The 20,710-nt window shown below is 48.0% G+C and overlaps 2 protein-coding genes across 2 annotated transcripts; one reads left to right on the plus strand and one right to left on the minus strand.

Moving 5' to 3' along the window:
• Positions 1-316: 316 nt before the first annotated feature.
• ZGPAT (zinc finger CCCH-type and G-patch domain containing) lies at positions 317-7,796 on the minus strand. Its single transcript, XM_040080014.2, has 6 exons — positions 6,798-7,796; positions 6,024-6,157; positions 5,149-5,307; positions 4,023-4,154; positions 2,891-3,302; positions 317-2,452 (listed from the first exon to the last, which is right to left on the minus strand). Exons 1-6 carry the CDS (start codon positions 7,439-7,441, stop codon positions 2,314-2,316), a joined length of 1,620 nt encoding a protein of 539 aa, XP_039935948.1. The 5' UTR covers positions 7,442-7,796; the 3' UTR covers positions 317-2,313.
• A 106-nt stretch (positions 7,797-7,902) lies between these two features.
• ARFRP1 (ADP ribosylation factor related protein 1) lies at positions 7,903-20,340 on the plus strand. Its single transcript, XM_040080026.2, has 8 exons — positions 7,903-8,103; positions 9,107-9,206; positions 9,581-9,668; positions 10,138-10,220; positions 10,856-10,937; positions 11,100-11,170; positions 17,822-17,922; positions 19,402-20,340. The coding sequence occupies exons 2-8, from the start codon at positions 9,114-9,116 to the stop codon at positions 19,487-19,489; spliced, it is 606 nt and encodes a 201-aa protein (XP_039935960.1). The 5' UTR covers positions 7,903-8,103; positions 9,107-9,113; the 3' UTR covers positions 19,490-20,340.
• The last annotated feature ends 370 nt before the right edge of the window (positions 20,341-20,710 follow it).

Consider the following 20,710-nt stretch of genomic DNA (forward strand, 5'->3'; position numbering starts at 1 on the left):
CTCCCGCACATTCCCAACATCCCGATCCGAGCTCTCCAGCTCCCTGAGGAGCAGCCGGCCGCGAGCAGACACGGAGCGCACACAGCACAGTTTCCTGGGCTCGGAGGCGGCGGCCTCAGCCCGGGGTAGGCTGTGTCTGCGCTCGCAGCCGCCCGGGAAGCGCCGCGCCTGCCGAGCTCCGCAGGCTCCCGGCGCGCACCAGCACCTCCAGCCGCTCCCCGCCCCGCTCCTCCGGGAGCTCGGGGCGATTTAAAGGAAAGAACGGGGCACCCCAGATCATCATTACTGTGCAAATGAACAACGCCTTACAAGGAGAGAGGGGGAAAAGAAACACCGAGTTTATTCATCAGGGACGTGAACTGCGCCGGGTGGGAGGTGGCAGCTGCTGGAACAGGAGTCGGACGAGTCAGGCTGTGAAGTTCCCAAGGAAGGGTCACAATAGGACTTAGCTAAGATAAGGGCTCATATGCCCAGTTCCTAAAGAGATGATGATGTTAAACAGTCTCAGAGCACAAAATAAACCCCCAAATTTTCTCTGCCCAGCTCAGCTCTCCAGTCACGGGCCACTTCAGTGAGCGTCCATGCTAAACTGGGCACATCCATCCTTGTCACCACTCAACGCTCAAGTGTGAGAAACAAACAGTCATTTGTGAGGGAAGGGCCATTGTTAAACCCTTGAGCTGAGCCCCGTGTGTGGAGAACACAAATTCAGAACAATGAGGACAGTACAGCCAATTCCAATAGGAACCGGTGGATGTCGAAGTGCCCGAGGCAGCCCCTGACAGCTGCACATCCACGAGCACCACAGCACGATCCAGGTGCTCCTCAGGAGCACAGACTCACTCCCACAGTTTCCTGAAGATGTTCATCTTGTTTGGTTTTGCTGTCTCGCTGCGTTTCTGAGGTGTGTCTACAGCAATGTGAAATCCTACAAGCTCTGATCGTATCTTCCTTCAGTCTCAGAATTTCTGGTTCCTTTGGCAGCCTGACCCTGCAAGCAGGCACAGCCCTGCCCAGGCTGACAGCTCGATTTTAATCTGTTCTTAGGGACAGATAAAAAAGGGGGTACTACAGGAACCTTTTCATTAGAAAAGTGACTCACAGAATAAAAGGAAATTGGTTCCTTATATGTTAAATAAAAAAAAAAAGGTGTCTTTAAGATACTGGCATGAATTGCAAACTATTTTTTTTAAAGCCTTTACCATGCAGAAATCCCACCAGATGATGAATCCAGCATCTCCTCTGAGGCAAGCACTGGCTACCACCAACACAGAATGTAACCAAGGGGAGCAGACATCCTTCCTGTCCAAACACTTTCCACGCTGTAGGGAAAGACATTTGGCTTGCCTGGCCTGCTTCCAGCCCAGCCCCAAGCTCTCCCACTGCAGGGCTGCACACTGGGCTCGTACAGATCCTGCTCTTTGTGCTCATCCAGGGCCCTGGATCTGGGTCCTGAGGCTGTTTTAGTGAAAAGACTCGTGCTCAGTGAGCCACCTTGGACAGAAAAACCCAACTAATGGTGGCAAAAATTACAAGGAGCTGTGGAGCTGTTCCTGGATAAGAGGTTTGGGAATTCTGTTATGCTGCTGGCTTATTCCCCCAGCTATGGCATTCTACTTGGAACCAGGCAGCTTTCCATGCCAAGCCAGTGAGTTTGGCTACAGCATGGCCTGGGATACTCTTAGAGTCAAACTGCTGAAATCTGGTGCTCCAGGCCGCTGGTTCCCACCTCCGAGCTGTCAGTTTTCTGTCTCTTCCTTACACTAGGGCTACAAAGAACTGCTCCCCGCCCAAAAAATGGAGCTCTCAGATAAATCCCATAGTAAAAACCAGAAGGCAGAGAGCAGCTAAAGCACTTGACCTTTGATGTTTTCACCCAGCCGTGGTTGGGACACCTGTGCTTGGTGGGTGGCCACAGACAGAAGCCACAGTTAATGGCAGGATGTGGGGCTGTCCAAGCCCCCTCAGCTGGTTTGCAGCCAGCAGTGTTATCACCTGAGCACCCACAGACTCTGCATGGAGCTGCTGCTGCAGGGAAAACGAAGGAAAGAAGTGTGCAAGAGAGCAGAGAATTGTACTCCTTGTAGCTAGGCCTCATCCAAAGCCCAGCTCACTGAATGCTTTCAGAGCTGGACGGATGTGCACACCTCCCCCTCCCAGAAGAACTCAGAAGCACCCAGAAACTGGATGGGCTTTTTTGCCCAGTTTTAGGCTGGGCAGGCTGAGGCCCAGCAGAGCAGGACAGCTCATGGAGGCTCTGAGGCCAGGAGCACCCAAAGGACAACTCCTGCAGTCCAACACCGTCCTCAGCACCTAGAACTCAGTCATCTTCTTGTGAGTGTCTGCTTTCTTTTGCTCCCGCTGCAGCCTGGCTTCCTGGGCCTGCAGCTGCCCCAGCTGCTTGTGAGCATCAGCCAGCTTCTCCTCCAGCTGGGCTGCAGCAATGCTGTGCCTGAAAGCAAAAAGCACAGTGGCAATGTCACCCTGCATAAGATCCAAGGCTTCTTCCATCCCAGGAGGGTTCGCCCCTTCCTGTAGGATTAGCCCATGGGACCCGCTGAAAGTCAGAATAACCTGATGCTCAGCACTATCTGGGCCAGGGAATGTCCTCCTGGGATGCTCAACAGCAATGCTGCAGAGGTGGGCACAAGAAGGACTCCAGCACCTTCCCTCAGAGAGCTCCTCCCTTTGCCCCAGCCTGAATTCCAGCCAAACGACCCCAGACACATCTGTCAGTGTCCACGCTGGTCTGAAGCACACACTGAACCCTCTCCTCCACCTCCCCTTAAGTGCCACCCAGATATATTTCACTTGTTCCTCCCACATCTCATTTCACGCCCACCCCTCCCCAGAAGCACCACAAACTCGATCCCAAAGAATGCTTTCCTACCGCCCAACGTTGCGCGCCAGGGCCTGCTGGATTCCCCTGATATCCCTCTGTGTTTGCTCAATCTTCTCCGTGGTCTGGAAGAGACTGACACTCAGGGCCTTCTTGGTGCTCTTGCTGGCGTGGTAGATCTCCTTGCTGTTCCTCTGGGGCAGAGCCATCCCGCCAGCCTTGTCCCCAGCGCTCTTCCCGCGCAGTTTCTCGTTCAGGAAGTCAAACACGTTGCGCGGGGCCTTACGGCCGCCCGCCTGTCCAGGGTTGCTTCCCTTCACTCGGCATTTCCTCGATTTGCCTGGCTCCAGCTTCCCCTGCTTCTTCTTCTGAAGCACCTCAGCACACTGGTCCAGGGATTTCCCTCGAGGAAGCACCACAGCCTGCACTGGCTCCACTCTGCCCTCGCCATTCTTCCCTAAGCCTGAGGAGAGACTCTGAGTGATTACAGCATCCCCTCCCCGAGTCACCTCCCACCACAAACTCACGCTGACAGTCACAAGCTTAAAACAAGCAAAGGGGCTTTTGAGGTACTGAAAGTTAGAACTTCTGTCCAAGCCAAGGGGACCAGCAAAGGCGAGGCCAGGAGCCTTCCACAGCAGGAGATCCGTGATTCCAAGCCCGAGGCCATCTGTCAGGCTGGTTTCTATGAAACCAGGTTCATCCTCAGCTTCTCAAGTCAGGTTCTACTTAAAACTGGTTTGGTTCCTCTGGGAGAACCGGAGACACAGAGGCCCTCCCAGAGCCCCCAAGGCTCGATGCAATTTGGGTGGGAGCAGCGAGTTCAGCAGGCTTTGAAGTCTGTGTCCAGGCCAGGAGATGCATTAACACAGACATCAGAAGCTTTGCAGATCAGCTGCCTTCCACCTCCAGCCTTTGAACGCTCCAGAACGTTCTCACGGCTTTGATCATGAACTTGACCGTGCTCCCCAGTGCCTCCACTGTTTGCTGTTACCATACAGGGGCTGGTGCCACACATGCCTGTACTTCCATGAAGTAACTCACCCCTCTTCCCTGCAACTCTGCTGTGGTCTATCAGACTGCTAGAGCCTCAGTCAACCAGCCCATCAGCACAGCAAAGTTCTGACTTCATCCAAAATCTTGGGTTTTAATTAACAGCCCCAGGACCACCCTGTCCCCTTACCTTTTCCAAACTCATATCCCATCTGAACGAGCAGTTTGGAGCCAATGCCACGAGTATGGGCCTCCCAGCCACCGAAAGAGGAGCTGCAGGCAGGGGTCCATTCCCCGTTCTCTGGAACCCCTGAATCTATCACTGTGGTACAGAAGAGGAGAATCAGCGAAACAGGAATTGTGAATAAAGCTGCTGTGTGGGGCATCCCTCACAGGACAGTACAATTCACTTCTCCGACCCTAAAAACATTTGGTCATTTCTCCAGCCTTACTTAGCTCCTGCTGAATTGTCACCTTCCAGGAACACAGTACAGGGAATGACTGAAATGTGAGGTTTCACTTGATTTAGTGCACACACCACCTCCCAGTTCCAGGCAGAATCACCCAGGAGCTTTATGAATCTTCTCCTTCCTTCCAGGATGACAATACAGATTAATGTACACATCTGAGTAGAATTTAGCACAGCATTACCACCTAATACTTATCCTGTGCCTCCAGCTCCTGTCTCTGGTATGAGGCTGCTCCAGGCCGCAGCATTAATTCTGTGTTATTTGGATCCAACAGTCCCTTTCAGGTTAAATGTAAGGAGCTCTAGGACACGACTGTGTCCCTGTGATGAAGCTGTGGCACCACCAGAGGGACAGAGCTGCCTGTGCAACTTCCAGGAAGTCACTTGGGCACCCTCTGTCACCTTTCAGTAGTAAAACAGGGCATGGCTCCTGCAGCCTCGTCGAGGCACCAAAAGGAGCTGACACTCACATTTCCTAGGGTCTCACACTCCTGGGTCATGAAGCTGCAGGGATAAGAAAATCTGATTCACCTATTAGCTCAGCTCAGCCAGACATATAGGAAACAGGCTCTGAGCTTGGAACTCTAAAATATCACATCCTCTTCTTCCGTGTGGGAAGTTCTCATGGAAACTGCCAGCCTTCATTAGCCCAGGGATTTGTGTAAAACAAAGATTTCTGTTTGAAGTTATAGCATAGCAGCCAGTTACTGTTCTCAATCTTTCAGAACACAAAAACAGATCAACTGCTCTTTCACCAGAGGCGAGACACTCAGAGTGAGAGCTCCAGGACAGTCAGCCAGTCCCAGAGAGAATCAGAACAAAATCCCAAGTCACTTTTGCTTATTACCTTTGGCATAACCAGAGTCATCCACGCTGTCCTCATCAGACTCGCCAGATTCAGCAGCATCTTCACTTCTCAGGGGTGGAATGACACTGTCCCCTTCCACCACAGCCTCCTTGAGGAGCAGGGAGTCAAACTTCACCGTGTAGTAGCCACTGTCCACATCTACAGAGGGAACAGCAAGCACATGAGCTCCAGCACACAGGCAGCTAAACCACAGTCAGCTCCAGCACAAAGACACGGGACAGGGGGGAGGCCCAAGGAACAGTTCTAAAAACCTCTGGGTTGAAACTGTGATTTTTATTTCTGTCTGGAAGGGAGAAGTGCCCATTACAATGAAAAGCTATTTCCACAATGCCTGTATTGATACCCAAAAGTTCATCTCTACAAGTCAAGAAAGATGGGCTGCTGAGAAATGGAATTAAAAAGAAGTTAGACTTGCTTCCTTCTGACTTAGTAATAGTTAAAAGAAAGATGGAAAGAGGGAATAAACCCTCCCTCTTCCCAGGACAGAGGGAAGCCTGTATCAGCAGCTGCTGGGCAGGGCGAGCTCCCCTGGTTTTTGTTTAAACAAGACCAGATTATTGCAATTCTCACCTACTCACATGTAAATTCCTGCAGTCCCTCCCTCTTCCCTGGAGCAGTTAATGACCTCGTAGTCATTTCCTTTCCACATTCCTGCTCTTTGTACCTCCTGTTTCCCAGTCAATTCCCTCCTCCAGCCTGACAAAACTCAGACTGTTTTCCTCAGCTACGGCAAGATTTTGAGTTTAGGGCAGCAGTTTACATTTTTCTGTCGTTAGGCACAAGAGCCAAGTTTTAGATTTAACTTCAGCCTCCACCTTCCCCCTGGGCCCCGGGAAAGCCCCTGCCCCCCTCACCGGTGATTTTGGCCGTGTACCAGATCCCGTCACTGTGCTTGGCCAGGCAGGCTGAGCCCACCCCCAGACTGCTCAGGTCGGGCTCCTGGAACGGCTGGAGCTCCTCCACGGACACCACCTGACCATGGGAAAACCTGCGGGGAAGGAGGAACAGGAGCTTTCAAATGAAAATCCCTTCCTTCCTCAAAAGAAATGCACACTAGTGCCAGCGAGGTGAGGAACATTCACCATAATTAGGGAAGTTTGCCCATGTGCTGTTGCAACTATAAAGCTGTTTGTGTTTCACCTTAAACACGTTTTTATGTCACGGGACAAAGAATGCATCCCACCCCGGAGAATTAAACTTCCTTGCTAGTGACGCATCCAGTTAAGAAGTTCATGGCTTTGGGGATAAACAGGACCAGAGACAGGCAGGGCTCCAGCCCAGCACCTTCACAGACCACTGAGGGTGAAGATCCCCAAAAACAGAGCCTACACAACTTCCCTGTGCAACTGGGATGGATGCATTATCCACAGACTTGGGTGTTTTATTTTAAAATACTTAATTGGTTTTATCCACTCAGTTATGGAACACCTCTGCAGCTTTCCCATGGGATTTTCCATTTCATCCATGCCTTAGCTACAGAAAACCGCCAAACTGATGCCACTGCTCAGCACGGAGCGTTTTAAAATCATTAAGGCACAATTCCTCTGGGTGAGAAAGCCACGCAGAGCACTTCAGGAGGAGGTTTATCCCTCTGAAAGACAAGGCCCCTCCCACCCCTCTCTCTTTACCGACAGTTCTCCTTAAATCTGCACTTGTCATCCAGGAAGAACGGGCATGGCTTCAGGGACTTGTGGGTCGGGTACAGATACAGCACCCTGACCCCTGCACTGCCATCCTCCAGCTCCTCTGTCCCCACAATCATGGCATTGTGGTACTCCAGCGTCCCCCAGGAGCTGTAGTAGGGGGCTTTAACCTTCATGCCACTCAACTCCTCCTCCTCCTCCTCTCTCTCAGACTCCTCCTCCTCTTCACTGCACTTTGATTTGGTTTTATCCCCAGTTTCTCCCTCTCTCTCTGAGGAGATCTTGTTGTCATCAGCTGGAGGCTCCTCATCTGTTCCAAGCCCAGCAATGGCTTCCTTAAAAGCAGCGTATTCCTCATCTTGGGCAGAGCTCTCCAGGTGGGAATCCTGCCCTGGGAGACCTGCTGGGGAGGAGGAGGAGGCATCTGTGTCCAAAGTGGCCAGAAGTTTGCTCTTTTTCATAGCCACCAGGCTCGACTCGGTCAGTTCTATGAGCTGCTTCAAATCCTCCTGCAGCTGCATCAGGTCCGACTGCTGCGATGGGTCCTGGCCCGCCCCCAGCGCCAGCTCCACCTGCTCCAGCTGGGCGTTGTAGGTCTGGATCGCTGCTTCCAGACTCTCTTCATCCATCCTCAGCACGAGAAAGGCGCTTTTGCCCGCGTCCTCTCCACGAACTCAAAACACACTCAGAGTTTGCTCAAGCACTTTTGCATAACAAGTCCTCGCCCGCAGAAGCGACATCGACCCGCCGTGCTGCTCTTTCCCTCGGAAATCGCCAGAGCGATGCTCCTGCTGGAAACAGGCGGCAAGAGGAGACGGGAGAGGCCGGGCCTGGCCCTGCCCTCCCCCGCCACGGAGTCCACTCTCGCCCACCGGGCCCGCGCACGGCACCGCTCCTCCCGCCGCCTGGGCGCTCCCTCAGCCCCAGGGCTGCAACACCTCCCTGATCGGCCACTGTCACCTCGGCGGCCCCACCGCGCCCTCAGCCGCCTCGGCCCCTGCGCGCTGCCTCCATGACACCCGCCATGACACCCCCTCTTCCGGCCGCAGCGCCCCCACTTCCGGCTGCGCTCGCCGACGCGTCACCCGCTCGGCACTCGGGGTCCCCGGGAGGCCGGCGGCGCTGGGCATTCCGGGAGCTGTAGTCCACAGGCCCCTTCTGCACCGCCATCGCAGCGGTGATAGGACTACATTTCCCAGAGACCCGGGCGCGGAATGGCCGTGGCCGGTGGTTCTGGGGAGTCGTGAGAGAAGGCTCCGGCTCCAACTCTGACCACCGGCACCAGGACGAGGTGAGGGGCCGCGGGCCTCCGGCTCGAGGCTCTTTTCCTCCCCCGCTGCGCTCGGGAGCTTGGGCCGGGACGCGGCGCTGGGCCATTAGGGGGAAATGGCGGTAGGGCCGGTGTTTCCCTTCGGCCGTCAGTGGCCGTGGCAGGGAAGGAAAGGGCCGGATCTCCCGGATCTTCTGGATCTGGAGGGATCTCCCGGGTTAGGGAGGAGCAGGCCGGCGGTCGGGCGCGCCCGGGGTCAGTCGCTGTCCCGAAAGGGGAGCGGGCCGTGGTTTCCCCCCAGCCAGTGGCCCGGCTCTCCCCCGGGGGACCGCGGGAGCGCCCCGCTCTCGCACAGCCGGAGGCGAAGGGTGGCCCCGGTACCGGTGGGATTGAAGCCCCTAGCCCCTAGTGCCCTCTCCTCCCTTACCGTGAAACCCCCGACTCCTGCTTTGGAACACTTGTATTTCCCTTTAGGTAATGGTATTTGCCTTTAAGTGGTTATTTAACCACGCACTTGCGTAGAGGCAGCTGCCTCTCAAAGGCTCTGCCTTGAGGTTCCCTTTATCTGCGTTTGAACAGAAGGGTTGTTGCAATGGCATGTGAGTCAGCTGCAGCACTTGCTGCCAGTGCTTCCTGCATCCCAGCAAAGCTGCTCTGCCTCGTGTGTGCAAATCCAGCACCGCGAAACAAACAGGTGTGAGCTTCTGTAGATTCTTGCTCAAAATACCCGTTCTTTGTATTTGTATGAAGTTCACTCATTTTCTGTGGGTCTTACATTTACTGCAGGAGGTGTTCAAGTCCTTCCTCAGTTTCCCCTTAAATCCCAAATTTGATCTTGAACTATTTTCATGATCTCTCTTAGATCTGTGATTTTTCCTGAGATTGCCTAAATATGAGAGTTACTGATAAAAGAGTAACATCATTAATTTGTCATTTATATGGCACTGGGAAAAACTTGTGTTGCAGTATGAGAGGCTTTTGGGAATGACCTGTTTGTTAATTGATTTCCTGGCATTTGTTGCAGGAGCAGGATGTATACGCTGCTGTCAGGGCTCTATAAATACATGTTCCAGAGGGATGAGTACTGTGTCCTGATCCTGGGTTTGGACAATGCTGGTAAAACTGTAAGTGCTGTTTATCACATCCCGGAGGGCACACGCAGTCCTAAACATCCTCCAGGGATAAACCTTCCAACAAGGGTCAGTCTTTCTTCAGCTGTGTCCTGAGTTACTTTAGTGATGTCACACCAAACAATCAACTTTTCCTCATTACTTAAACTTAGTACAAGCTTTCACGGTTGTGGCTGAGGCTTTGATAATCTCATAATCACCTATGATCCCTTCTTTCCTTGCTAAAATAGGGAGCAAGAAGAGTGATGTGTCCAAAATTAGGTAGGGCAGTACCTGCTCTAGCAGAAGAAGAGAAGGCAGGTTTGGGATAGGATTACCCCAGCCAGTAAAATCTTTGGCAGTAAATACTTTGTCGTATTCTTTTTCAGACCTTCCTTGAGCAAACTAAAACCCGATTTAATAAGAACTACAAAGGGATGAGTTTGTCCAAAATCACAACCACTGTAGGCTTAAACAGTAAGTAAATCCACGTGGAATTTTTTCAGCTTTCTTGCACGATTAGACAACAGCTGTTTTTTGTTTGAAATGTTTAAGACTTCAGAAGGGCAGAATGGTTCCTGGGTGCAGAGTTTGTATCTCCCAACTGCCCAGTTCTTTTTGTAGAGAGTAAAATAGACTTTCTTGGCTTAGGAGGAGAAACTCTTGAAGTATTAAAACTCCAGGTATCCTTTTTCAGTGCTATCCTCAAACTATATTTCCCTGGAGTTCATCACTTGGCCCAGCTGTGGAATTATTTGCACTGATACTGCTCTGTATTAGTGATCACTCCATGCAGGTTTTGCTCTGTGGTTGCAGGTAGCCACTACCTGTGATTTGTTCCCCTACAAACCTGTCCCACCCCAGATTTCTGAGTGGGGTGTGCAGGTGTCTGTGCTTTACAGCACCCATGGTTTTCACTGGATTGCCCTTCCTTCCTTCCTTATAGTTGGAACTATTGATGTTGGCAAAACTCGGCTGATGTTCTGGGACCTTGGCGGGCAGGAGGAGCTGCAGTCGCTTTGGGACAAGGTTAGAGATGTGGTTTTGTTTCATTTGATTTGTACAACTTGCCCAGAGAAGCTGTGGCTGCCCCATCCCTGGGAGTGTTCAAAGCCAGGGTGGATGGAGCTCTGATCGGCCTGATCTGGTGGGAGGTGTCCCTGCTCCTGGCAGGGGGTTGGAATGAGATGGTTTGTGCTTTCCAACACAAACCATCCTGTGATTTCCATGATTTCTTTTAGAAGTGGTTTTGTCTCTTTTAGAACTGAGCCACTGCAATCATTTGGTAGTCACACGGGCTTATTGATAACCCCAGTATTTAACATTAACACTTTTTCAGAGATTCCACTATTTCTATGCCTAATTATTTGCATTATTGGTTACAGACAGCAATTACCAGCCCAGGTCTGGGGTTGTGCTGTAGAGATAAGCTTTTGGGGGGACACAGGTGAGCTTTTCCAGCTGGTGTGTGGATCAGGCCTGCAAACAGAACAGGCAGCACAGGCTGTGTGCCTCCATTCTGTCCAGGCACACTGTGGATACAGCTGCCTCTAACTGGTTGATCTCCTCCACATGTCCCAAAACTGTACCAAATTAAAATAAAATCAGGATGAGGAACAAGCGATCCTGGTGGATTGACACCAATATCTGTGTTCTCCTTCCAGTACTATGCTGAATCTCATGGGGTGATCTATGTTATTGACTCCACTGATGAGGAGAGGCTCTCTGAGTCCAAAAGAGCTTTTGGTAAGTACAGTGTGAACAAAATAGACCTGGAAGGTTCTATCAAATGAAACTGTAATGCAAGAAGGAGCCTCTGGCTTCATTCCTCTGTCCAGATAACTTGTGCCAGGCATTTGTACAACCTCCAGAACTGGCTAAACCTGGTTTTGTTTCTGTCCTTTGTAGAGAAGATGATTACCAGTGAAGCTCTGGAAGGGGTTCCCATTCTGGTGTTGGCCAACAAGCAGGATGTAGAGGTAAAATATGGAGGATTTACATAATTGAGCAAATAAGCCTTGGAAAGGTGAACTCTGCATTCATGTTAAATTTCTTCCACAGTCCTGAGCTGATCCTTTCCCACCACTGGAGATAATTGCTTTGAATTTAGCTGTATTTTTTCTTTTCTCCTGCAGCCCATTTTCAGTGTCATGAATGAGCTTCCTCCAGGCACAGAGTTTTGAACTCTTTATGTAGACAGAACAAACTGCACAGCTATGGTGCATTTTTCTTGTACCGTGACTGGCTATACTGATGCTGTTTTTTCCTGTTTATTCAGAAAAAAACAATGTTTAGTGCACTTTGTTTATGCTGCTCTTTTAAAACCCAGGAATAGCACAACAGATGTATGTGAAACAAATCATCCTTTCCCCATAACTGGATAAGATCTGTTCAATACAGCACATGTTTGTTGTAGAACATTCCATCAGTGACAGCAGGGAATGGCAAGGAATGCTCTTTTCTGATAATGTAATTTGAATTCTTTACAGTGTATTCAGAACTGTAAAGCTCTTGGTTTGGGTTTGACAGTTCGTGGGTGGTGCAGTGTTTAGGTGACACATCCCAGGCTCTCCTTATCTCCCCCAGCATGGAAAAAAAGAGAAGAGAAGAGTGCCCAAGGTGGTTGTGGTGTTTTTCATGTTTTCCTCCTGGAAATTGTACCTGGAATTCCAGGACTGCAGCTCCAATGACTTGTCTCTAGATGGAGCCAGAGGCTTCTAGTAGGATTTGGAGCGCCAGCCCTGGCGGCTGGGATCAGTCTCTGTTCCAAAGGATGCAAATACTTCTCAGGTTCTTCCTATGGACTTTACACTTGTCCGAGCGGTTGCACTTGTGGAAACACGTGAGACTTCCATAGATATCACTTGGCTCTAAGGGAGGATTTGGTTACCCTTCATGAGTATAACACAGATTGGGTTTTGGATGATCAAATTTATCTAGCTTACTTAGTCTTAGAAATAAGAGAAATGTAATTCTGTGTAAAAGCATGAGATCGAGACTGAATTCCTGATTTATGGTCTTGACTTTGCTGTGGTCTCTGGAATGTGAGGAAATGGTCTCTTTTGTGGAAAGCAGAATATTGACTCTGATATTTCTGTGCAACCCCACAGCTTTTCTGCAGGGAGCAGCCTGCATTCTTGACCTGTTGAGGATAAGCTCCAAGCAGTGACCTGGAAAGTTGTTCCAATTTCTCTTTTGGTTGTATTGTACATACTCTGTTACAGGCTGCAGACACTGGCTCTTCTGACACTCTGGCCACACTAAAGACAGATAATTGAACAAGTGGGCTTCTTTAAATTACTAGAAATAGATATTTGGAACAGGCTTTCAAAAGAAAATCTGACTTCTTGCCCCCTCTGGAGGGTCCAAGACCAGCCCACAGACTTGTTGCCTTCATGCAGTTGTAGAGCTACAAGAGATTAGCAAAACTAAATCCACTGGAGGTTTGCCTGTTTGTAAGAAATGCCTACGCTGGGTATTTAGAGGTCCACTCCTACAGAATGATCTTGGATATGGACCCTGCAAAGAGACATCAATGCTATTCACAAATCACTAAGGGGATTATAGCTTATTTTTCAGTAATTACTGAGGTTCACTTAAACAAGGTTGAGAAATCTCAGTAGCCTGTTTCTCTTCCTCTGATTTAGCAGAATGGAAGACTTCTGGAACAAAACTGATAATTAACAGAGATTTTTCTGCTCTGGATCTCCAGACATAAAACTGTAGTAGGAAATTCTCACCAGCATCCCTCTGTCCTGAACCATGATAAGGGAGGATAAGTTGTATCTTAACCTTGCTGGTATTTGGAGATGAAGTGTAATTCTTGATGTCTGCAGAGGCCAGCAGAAGGCTTGTGATCAAATACATCAGAAATAGTACATCCAGCATTGTTTGTTAAGTTTACATTCTGTTATTAAGATAACAAAAGTGCTGATGCAACCTGAAATTGCATAAAGTATTAAGAATTCTGCTGTGAACCCCAGGGTACATTGTGTCCTCTCAGCCTTGCCAAGCATGAGTGGTATTTGGTCATTTCAGGGGATAAAATATGGTCATTGACTGCAAAACACCAATTCTAATTCTCACAGTACTGAATGTGATATTTTATAGTATCAGGAGAATGCTCTGTATTCAGCAGGGGCTTCAAAACTGGATTATTTTATAAATAATTTAAAAACTGAGTCAAATGTGTGTTGGAGGAAGGAATTTGTTTGGGTTTTTAAAGGAACTATTGCTTTGTAGGAGAAATAAAATATCTAATATCTACTAATTCCTGTGAACTCCCTTTCAACTCGGAATGCCACTTTTGAAAATATGGCTTATTGCAGAAAAAAACCCAGCAAACTAAGAATTTACATTTGCTGTTTTGATGTGAATGCAGCTGATGAAGGGTTTGCACAAGGTATATATTTCTAAGTTCCGATGAACTGTTACAATTTGAGGATAGAGTGGCTCATTATGCAACACTATTCAAAATATTGGAAAAAACGTGACCTGTCAAAAACAGCACCTGAAATTGAACAATCTGAAAATTACTGGGTGCTGTATGATGACCCATGTCTGGGAGGAAGTTTTGCCATCCTTATCTAAAGATAAATTTTGGAAATTTAATCTCCAGAATGTTGAAAAGCCTCCTTGTGCCTTTGGAAAATGCGAGAAGTCACAGTGAGTACCTGAATACTCATTTCCAAACAGACCTTATGCACAAAAGCCATTCTAGCTTCCAGCTGTAGACCTACCACAGCTTCCCTGTAAAACTAGTTTTAATTTAAATGAGATGGTTTCAATTGAGGCTATGCTATTCCATCTTTAAATTTAAAGCAGCTTAAATTCTAATTTAAAACAAACTCATAAAAGGGGTAGCCCCACAGCATAGGTCAGGTGAGTTAGACTTTTTGTGAAACAGTTTTATTTAAGCAATCCACCTTGATGTTGTTTCTCTTTTAGTTCCATTCTGATGGTTGATTACTCTTGAGATGACTGAAGAGCCTCTGCTTGAGGTTTTGTCCATGCTTCTGGTTTTATCCTGACAGGAGACCAGGCAGCAGCATTGTCTTTGCTCCAGTGGATTTGGGAAATGGGCAAAGGCTCTACAATGCCACCTTTTTTTGGCTAAAACTTGCCTTGCTGTTTGATAGCTTTTTAGCTGTGCCATTGCTGATTCTTACTTTGGGTAATGCTATTCTGAACCCTTCATAGGAGGAATTTGGTTCAGTCTTGGCTAGATTATGCCTGAGGAGCCTTCATCAAAAGATGTTTTACAGTGTGTTATTTTGGGGAAGCTGTGATGGAAATCTGGCTCGTCATGTGTTGTCTGTGAGGTTCCTGTGAACTGGGACAGAGACAACATCATTCCTGAAAGGTCACTGTGGATTGTGTTATTGTAATAGAGCACTGTGGATGTGATCACAGATCCAGCTTCCCTTCTTTGCCATCGGGTTATGTGTTTGCAGCTGAGAAGCAAACCGTATCTGTAAACAAATATTTTGTAACATGGCTGGGGAGAAGGGGAACTTGGAAGCCACAGCTGACATTTTCCCCTGAGCATGAGGAGCTCAGATGCCCCTTGCTGAAGTGATGGATAATCTGCCTCATGCCCTGCTGTCACATGAGATTCCAGTTCATGGCTTTCCCTAGAACACTGAAACAGGGCATTGGTAGTTTGCTGTTACCTCTCTGCTGTGCTGCTCTACTTCATCCCAAGGGGAAAATGATCTTCCTCAGAACAGGATTGGTGATGCAGTGGCATCCTGCCGTGACAATCTGAATGGAGCAAAGTCTCCTCAGAAGTGAAATTCTTTTTGAATGAGATTTCCATGGAAAACCAAGGCTGGGCAGAACTGTGAAAGATGAGGCAGGCCACAGCTCAACCAGAAAGTGGGAAAGGGGAGTTAGAACAATGTTTTATACTGGGAGATAAAAATGGCTGTAATTGTCAGCTGCACTGGGAAAAGTGGACTCTAAAAGGCTTCAAGGATGGGCAGGGTAAAGGATGTGGGTTCTGTGTGCTGCTGGGTATGTGTGGAGTCCCTGCAACCCCTTGACATAATACCTAGGGCCTGGCCTTGGCAGGACAGATCATAGAGTCACCTGCCCAGCCTGAGAGAGAACTTCCCAATGGTGCTCTGTACACGATGGTTTGCCTCAGTTTCTCCCCTCCCTGATTCCCCTGGCCCTTTGGTTCCTCCATCCCTCTGTGTCTCCATTGGTTTTGGGACCCCTGTGACTGGCCCCGTTTTCCCTCTGGGACCCTGACCTTTCCTGCCCTTTGCTCCACCCCTGTGCCTCAAGGTCTTTGGCTGCTGAAACTCATACTTAACCTTGAGCCTGGCACATGTTCATCTCTTTTTGCTCTGGATTCCCCTTCTGTTCCTGGAGTTAAACCTGGCTGGAACAGATCTAGTGCAAGGGCCTTCTTGCCTCTCCTTGCTGAGCTCCCTACGTGGTGTGTGTGGATGTGTGCTTTGCCTGAGTTTCCCCAAGCAGCCTTTCCACTGGAGAGGCTTGTTGGGTCTAGGCTTCAGCTCCACTCCTAAAAGCACGACGTTACAGGTATGTGCAGGTGTCCTGGTCTGCTGGTGGTGTTGGGAAGTTCATTTCCTGATTGCTTTTTACCTGTGCAAGTAGAAGTTGGGGAATCAAGGACAGCGTGACTGTGCTCTGTTGTTACTTCGTATCTTGAACACTTTATCTGATTTATTTTAAACTATTTTTAAATGTATCATCATGCAGAAAAAGAGAAGGAAAGGATAGACTCAAGAAGAAGGAAAGGATATACTCCAAATTACATCATTCTACAATGGCGTTAAACTCTGAGAAGCTTAAAGTGTATTTCAAGAAACATCTGCTCAATTTCAGCTGCCTTGAGATTTAACCTTCCTGCTGCCAAGTACCATTGACTGAAAAAAACCCCCAAAGATGTGAAAAATAGCTCAAATTACTGACATGCAGCTCCTTATCCTTCCCAGTTATTGGGTAATTGACTTGTCCAGAGCCTTGGTTTAAGCTGGGAAGCATTTGAACCTGCCTTCTTACTGGGCAGTGGACACCATACCAGGCTAAGAGAGCAGCTTTTACAAACCAGTAGAGAATGGTTGGTTGGTTGGTTGGTTGGTTGGTTGGTTGGTTGGTTGGTTGTAATCACTTGCCCATCTTCCAGACCTGCTGGTTTGAATTCCAGCTCCCAAGTCCAGTCTGACTCCCTCTAAAGTTAGTAATTGTGGTTGTTTTGAAATTAACTGTTTATCCTGTGGCTGACAGCTCATCTGTATGAACTGCACATTTTTCACATGTCAAAAGTTCTGACCTAAATTCCTGAGGCTTTTGTGGAATGAAGTCAGTAACAGTTTTGGATACAGTTTCCAGGTCATTGACTGAAAATGCAGCTGAGGTCATAAGAAAGTACAGTCATCAAAAGTTGCACAGTTGATGGAGTCAAGGGTACTGGGTGAATTGGGTGTTGTCAAACTCCTTGCAAGCCATTTCTTAAGATCCCCTCCTATGTATAAGCAATGAAATCTACTTCTGTTGTCCACAAAATTTTCCTTGGTTTAATTTCTCCAAAATCAGGGTTTTGCAAATGGATGGCTGGTGAATAATTTTCATATTTCAGTTCTCTCCGAGTTTATGTCCACTTGGCCAATCCTCAGGGCTCACAAGGGTCCTGAGTAAACGTTTGTGTAAACATTTGTCCAAAACACGTTTGTGGGCCTGACAGAAGGTTTGAAACACGTGTTTGAGAGTTGTTGAAGGTCCAGAATGTCTTTGCAGAGAGGAGGAAAGGTGGGCTCATGGCCAGCTGAAGTGCTTAAATGGCTTGTGCAAGGCTTCTGAGGAAAAAAATGAGCACTGAGTGCTGAGGGAGGTGCAAGTCCAGACTTTATTTGGGCAGGTTTGCTTTTGTTGTAGCATTAAGACTTTAGTGATGACGCCATGATTTATGTGAGAAAAGTAATCCAGTGGTTTACTGGGGGGGTTATGATTTGTGGTGGTATTCCCAGCAGCCTCCTGGCAGCCCCACAGGAGTCCAGGATCTGCTGGGGGTCAAGGGCACAGTGACATCAGGCATCAGAAAATGTGCTGCATTCAGTGCTGCCAGTGTTTTCTCTGAATGCAGACAGACAAGTGCTGGTGGGGCATGGCTGTAATGCCGAGGAATGTGCTGAAAACTGAGGAAAAATCACAGCTTGTTTTGTGAGAGAGGCCAGGATGCTGGCAAAGAGTCATCTGGGTTTGTGGCAGGACAGCGTTTCAAAAGGCTTCGTAAATATTAAAGCTCTTGTAGTGTCCTGGTAAATACAAATTGTTGAGCAGCTTGGAAGGGATATCCTTAGAGGGTGCAGGTTGTGCTCATTTTCAGGACTGTTTGCTTAGAACTGTGCAGATTAGGGATCAGGGAGCTGAGGTAGTGTGTGTGTACTGTCAGCAAACAACATTCTCTTTGGTGAAAAAAGAATATGTTCATTTCTTTAGAATGCAAAGAGGTGAATTTGCTCTGTTGGTGGGTGAGTGGGTTTAACCTCACAGCTTTGCCATCCTGACTGAAGCAGGACTGCAGTCGTGGATTCATTGTGAAAGAAGGTCACCATGTCTTGTAGCACAGTCAAACTCTACTTTGGTTCCCTTTGCAGACTTGTCTGTCAATACCTGATATCAAGACAGCATTTAGTGACTGCATTAACAAAATTGGGAAGAGAGACTGCCTGACACAAGCCTGCTCAGCACTGACTGGGTGAGTATCAGGAGGGGCAGACTGAGGGTTGGTTGACTGAGCAGCTGTGGGGTCACACACAGAGCAGCACTCCAGGAGTTATTAAGCCTTGAAAGAGAGCTGTGCTTCCCTCCTGCACTGACAGACACTTGTTCGAGAACCTTGGAGTTGGACCAGCTCAGGAACTTCATCTGTAAAACACAGTGGAAATGTACTGCAGGCTGAGGGCAGCAGGACTTGGAGGCGTACTTGTCCTGTATCATCCCTTCTCTTTACACAATAATCTTTGCAGATATTGGTTTGCTGCAGCTCCTGGCTTTTAGGTTAGAAGTCAGTTGAAAATGCAGCTGTTGATGATTCTGCCAGAGAAATGGGTGGTATTTCACTGCTGCTGCCATAATTATGTTTCTGCTTTCATATGCTTTGGCAAGCAGATGAGCTTTGTGATGGGGATGATATCACAGTCTCCAGGAGTCCTCTTACATGGGGATGGATGCCTGTGGTTTAAAATTTGATGACTAAAACAGACCCTAATTTGGACTTACACAGCTCTGTGCCATGACCTTGACCGACCCACTGGATTCTTGATATCTCAGCATCATCATTGTGTATCAAGACTTGCAGTACTTTGGTTCTTTGTACTTTCAGTTCTTTAAGTGGAAAGTGCTACTTGGCATAAGTCAAAAGTTTTGTTCCACAATGGTGAAAACACTCCTGGCTGAATTACTGCCTGGGCTGAATCTAGAGCTTTCAGTTTATTTCCGTATTATCATACAAGCTACTGCAAAGGATAACAAGGACTTCTTGAACTGTGAAAAAAATCTGTTGTCTGCATTGCTCCAAGTCACATGCCATTAAGCAGGTGAATGACCACAAGAATAACCTTCAAGCACTGACTGGAAGAGAAGTATTAGATAATAATCTTATGAAAAACAACCTTTTCACTTGTGGGTTTTGTTTGTACCAACATTTCTAGTTTTGATTTGCATGGAATTCCCTTTCAAAATTCCAGTTTGAGCTTGCACTAAAAGAACAACTCATAGAAGCCATAGCTGGGGAGCTGTGCAGACCAGCAAGGTGGTGACTTGCTTGGCAGCCCCAGCACAGATGATTACAGAAAGCTGGAACCAGGGTTGTAAGATCTTATGTAGTGTGAGGTTTGTGGCAAAATAACCTCAAACCAGCTGTCAGGTGGGTTTGATGCTTGTTCATCCCAAGATTTCCACAGAGTTGGTGACTAAGTTGGGTGTAGACTTGCACAGACACCAGAAAAATAAAGGATGGAGGTATATATTGCTGAGCTGAAAGAAATCAGATCCCTATTGTTTGCCTGCATGGAAATAATGCATAAATGCCAACAAATAATTGTGGGATGAGTAGAGCCCTTCCCTTCCTCACGTAAGGGCTCATTTAGGGCCTGTATGATCCATGCTTCTGTTCTTGGTTGCTTCTTGTTGTTGGTTTCTTTTAAAACCTTGTCTGCTTGTCTTCTTTCCTTAGCAAAGGGGTGAACGAAGGAATTGAGTGGATGGTGAAGTGCGTGGTGAGGAACATCCACCGCCCCCCAAGAAAGAAGGACATCACGTAGGAACCCCGAGCCAGCCAAGCTATGGACAGTCTCTTTCCACACACTTCTGTGTTCCCTTTAAAGAAGGTGATCCACTGGATTCCTATTACACCTGATTCTTTCCTAAGTTTGGAGACAAATATTCTCTTTCTGTGTCTAAAAAGAACTTGAGCCAAGGATTCCAACTGGGTGGGGGGTGGGAATCTCTTACATTAAGTATTGTCATTGGCCCCAGAGCATCCTGTGTAGCAACCTACACGTTGTTGCCGATGCAAAGGACTCAGTTTTCTACTGTCTTACTTTGTGATTCCTGATTTGATAGTCTAACAGGCTGGAGGCCGGTGACGTGAAGGAATTCCTGAAGGAAATGTTTAGGTGAACGTGGAGGGGGAGGAACAGCCTGGGGAATGGCTATTCCTCCTCCCTGCAAAGATCCTTGCTGCTCCAGCCCCGTGTTCCTGCAGGGTGTTACTGGCCCTGTTATGCTGCTGTTTGTGTAGCGGGGAGAGACAGCATTGATTAGAACTTGATTTTCACTGGGGGTGTTGATTCGTAACTTTGACCTGTGGTAAAAGCAGATGTGGAAACCAGCAACTGCACGGTGGTCATTGGATCACGGAATCGTTAAGGCTGGAAAAGACCTCATCAAATCCAACTGCGCTGGTTGAAGTGGATATTCCTACCAGGACACAGAAGCACTGCCTTGCTCTGACTGCCAGTCTCCTTGTGCATTCTCTTTAATCCTAAGAGTAATTGGGATCTTCTGTAACTGGAGTGAATCAAGGCCCTCTCTGTGATCTTTCTAAGCTGAAAACAACCAACTTCTAGGCAGGGAGAAATCAGTATGCAATAAAGCTTCCTACTTATTTGAACTTCCCTGGCTGAAACAATGATATTTGGGAATAGCTGTGCTTAGCCCTTAGTTTTTGTTTTTTTTTTTTAATGTGGGAAAAGACAGAAAGGCAGCACTCAAAAGACAAACAGTGCTCCACGCTTACATCACCTAATCAGCTAGATCTGCTGATACATCACTATCATTTCCCTGAATATGAGTTTTTATGTGAATTTCATGGTGGTTTGGCAATGAGTATTGCTCCTCTGCTGTTTTATTTACTCCTGGCACTGGTGAATGTTCTGTGCTCTTTGCTGACATAATGAAGGGGCCACTTTTCAAGCTGTATTTGAGCCAGTCCATAGTATTTGTTTAAAGTCCCTTAGTTGGCATCTGTCAAAGAACTTTCT

The sequence above is a fragment of the Hirundo rustica genome, chromosome 16 (genome assembly GCF_015227805.2).
Source record: "Hirundo rustica isolate bHirRus1 chromosome 16, bHirRus1.pri.v3, whole genome shotgun sequence".
Classification (NCBI taxonomy): domain Eukaryota; kingdom Metazoa; phylum Chordata; class Aves; order Passeriformes; family Hirundinidae; genus Hirundo; species Hirundo rustica.

What these genes read in the sequence shown, in the direction of transcription:
- ARFRP1 (XM_040080026.2), top strand. Translation starts at nt 9,114, where the DNA reads ATGTATACGCTGCTGTCAGGGCTCTATAAATACATGTTCCAGAGGGAT. An exon ending in TGCAGTCGCTTTGGGACAAG is followed by an intron (nt 10,221 to 10,855) that starts GTTAGAGATGTG and finishes TTCTCCTTCCAG; the next exon opens with TACTATGCTGAATCTCATGG. An exon ending in GCCTGCTCAGCACTGACTGG is followed by an intron (nt 17,923 to 19,401) that starts GTGAGTATCAGG and finishes TTCTTTCCTTAG; the next exon opens with CAAAGGGGTGAACGAAGGAA.
- ZGPAT (XM_040080014.2), bottom strand. Translation starts at nt 7,441, where the DNA reads ATGGATGAAGAGAGTCTGGAAGCAGCGATCCAGACCTACAACGCCCAG. An exon ending in GTACACGGCCAAAATCACCG is followed by an intron (nt 5,308 to 6,023) that starts GTGAGGGGGGCA and finishes TTCCCTCTGTAG; the next exon opens with ATGTGGACAGTGGCTACTAC. An exon ending in GGGATATGAGTTTGGAAAAG is followed by an intron (nt 3,303 to 4,022) that starts GTAAGGGGACAG and finishes GTCTCTCCTCAG; the next exon opens with GCTTAGGGAAGAATGGCGAG.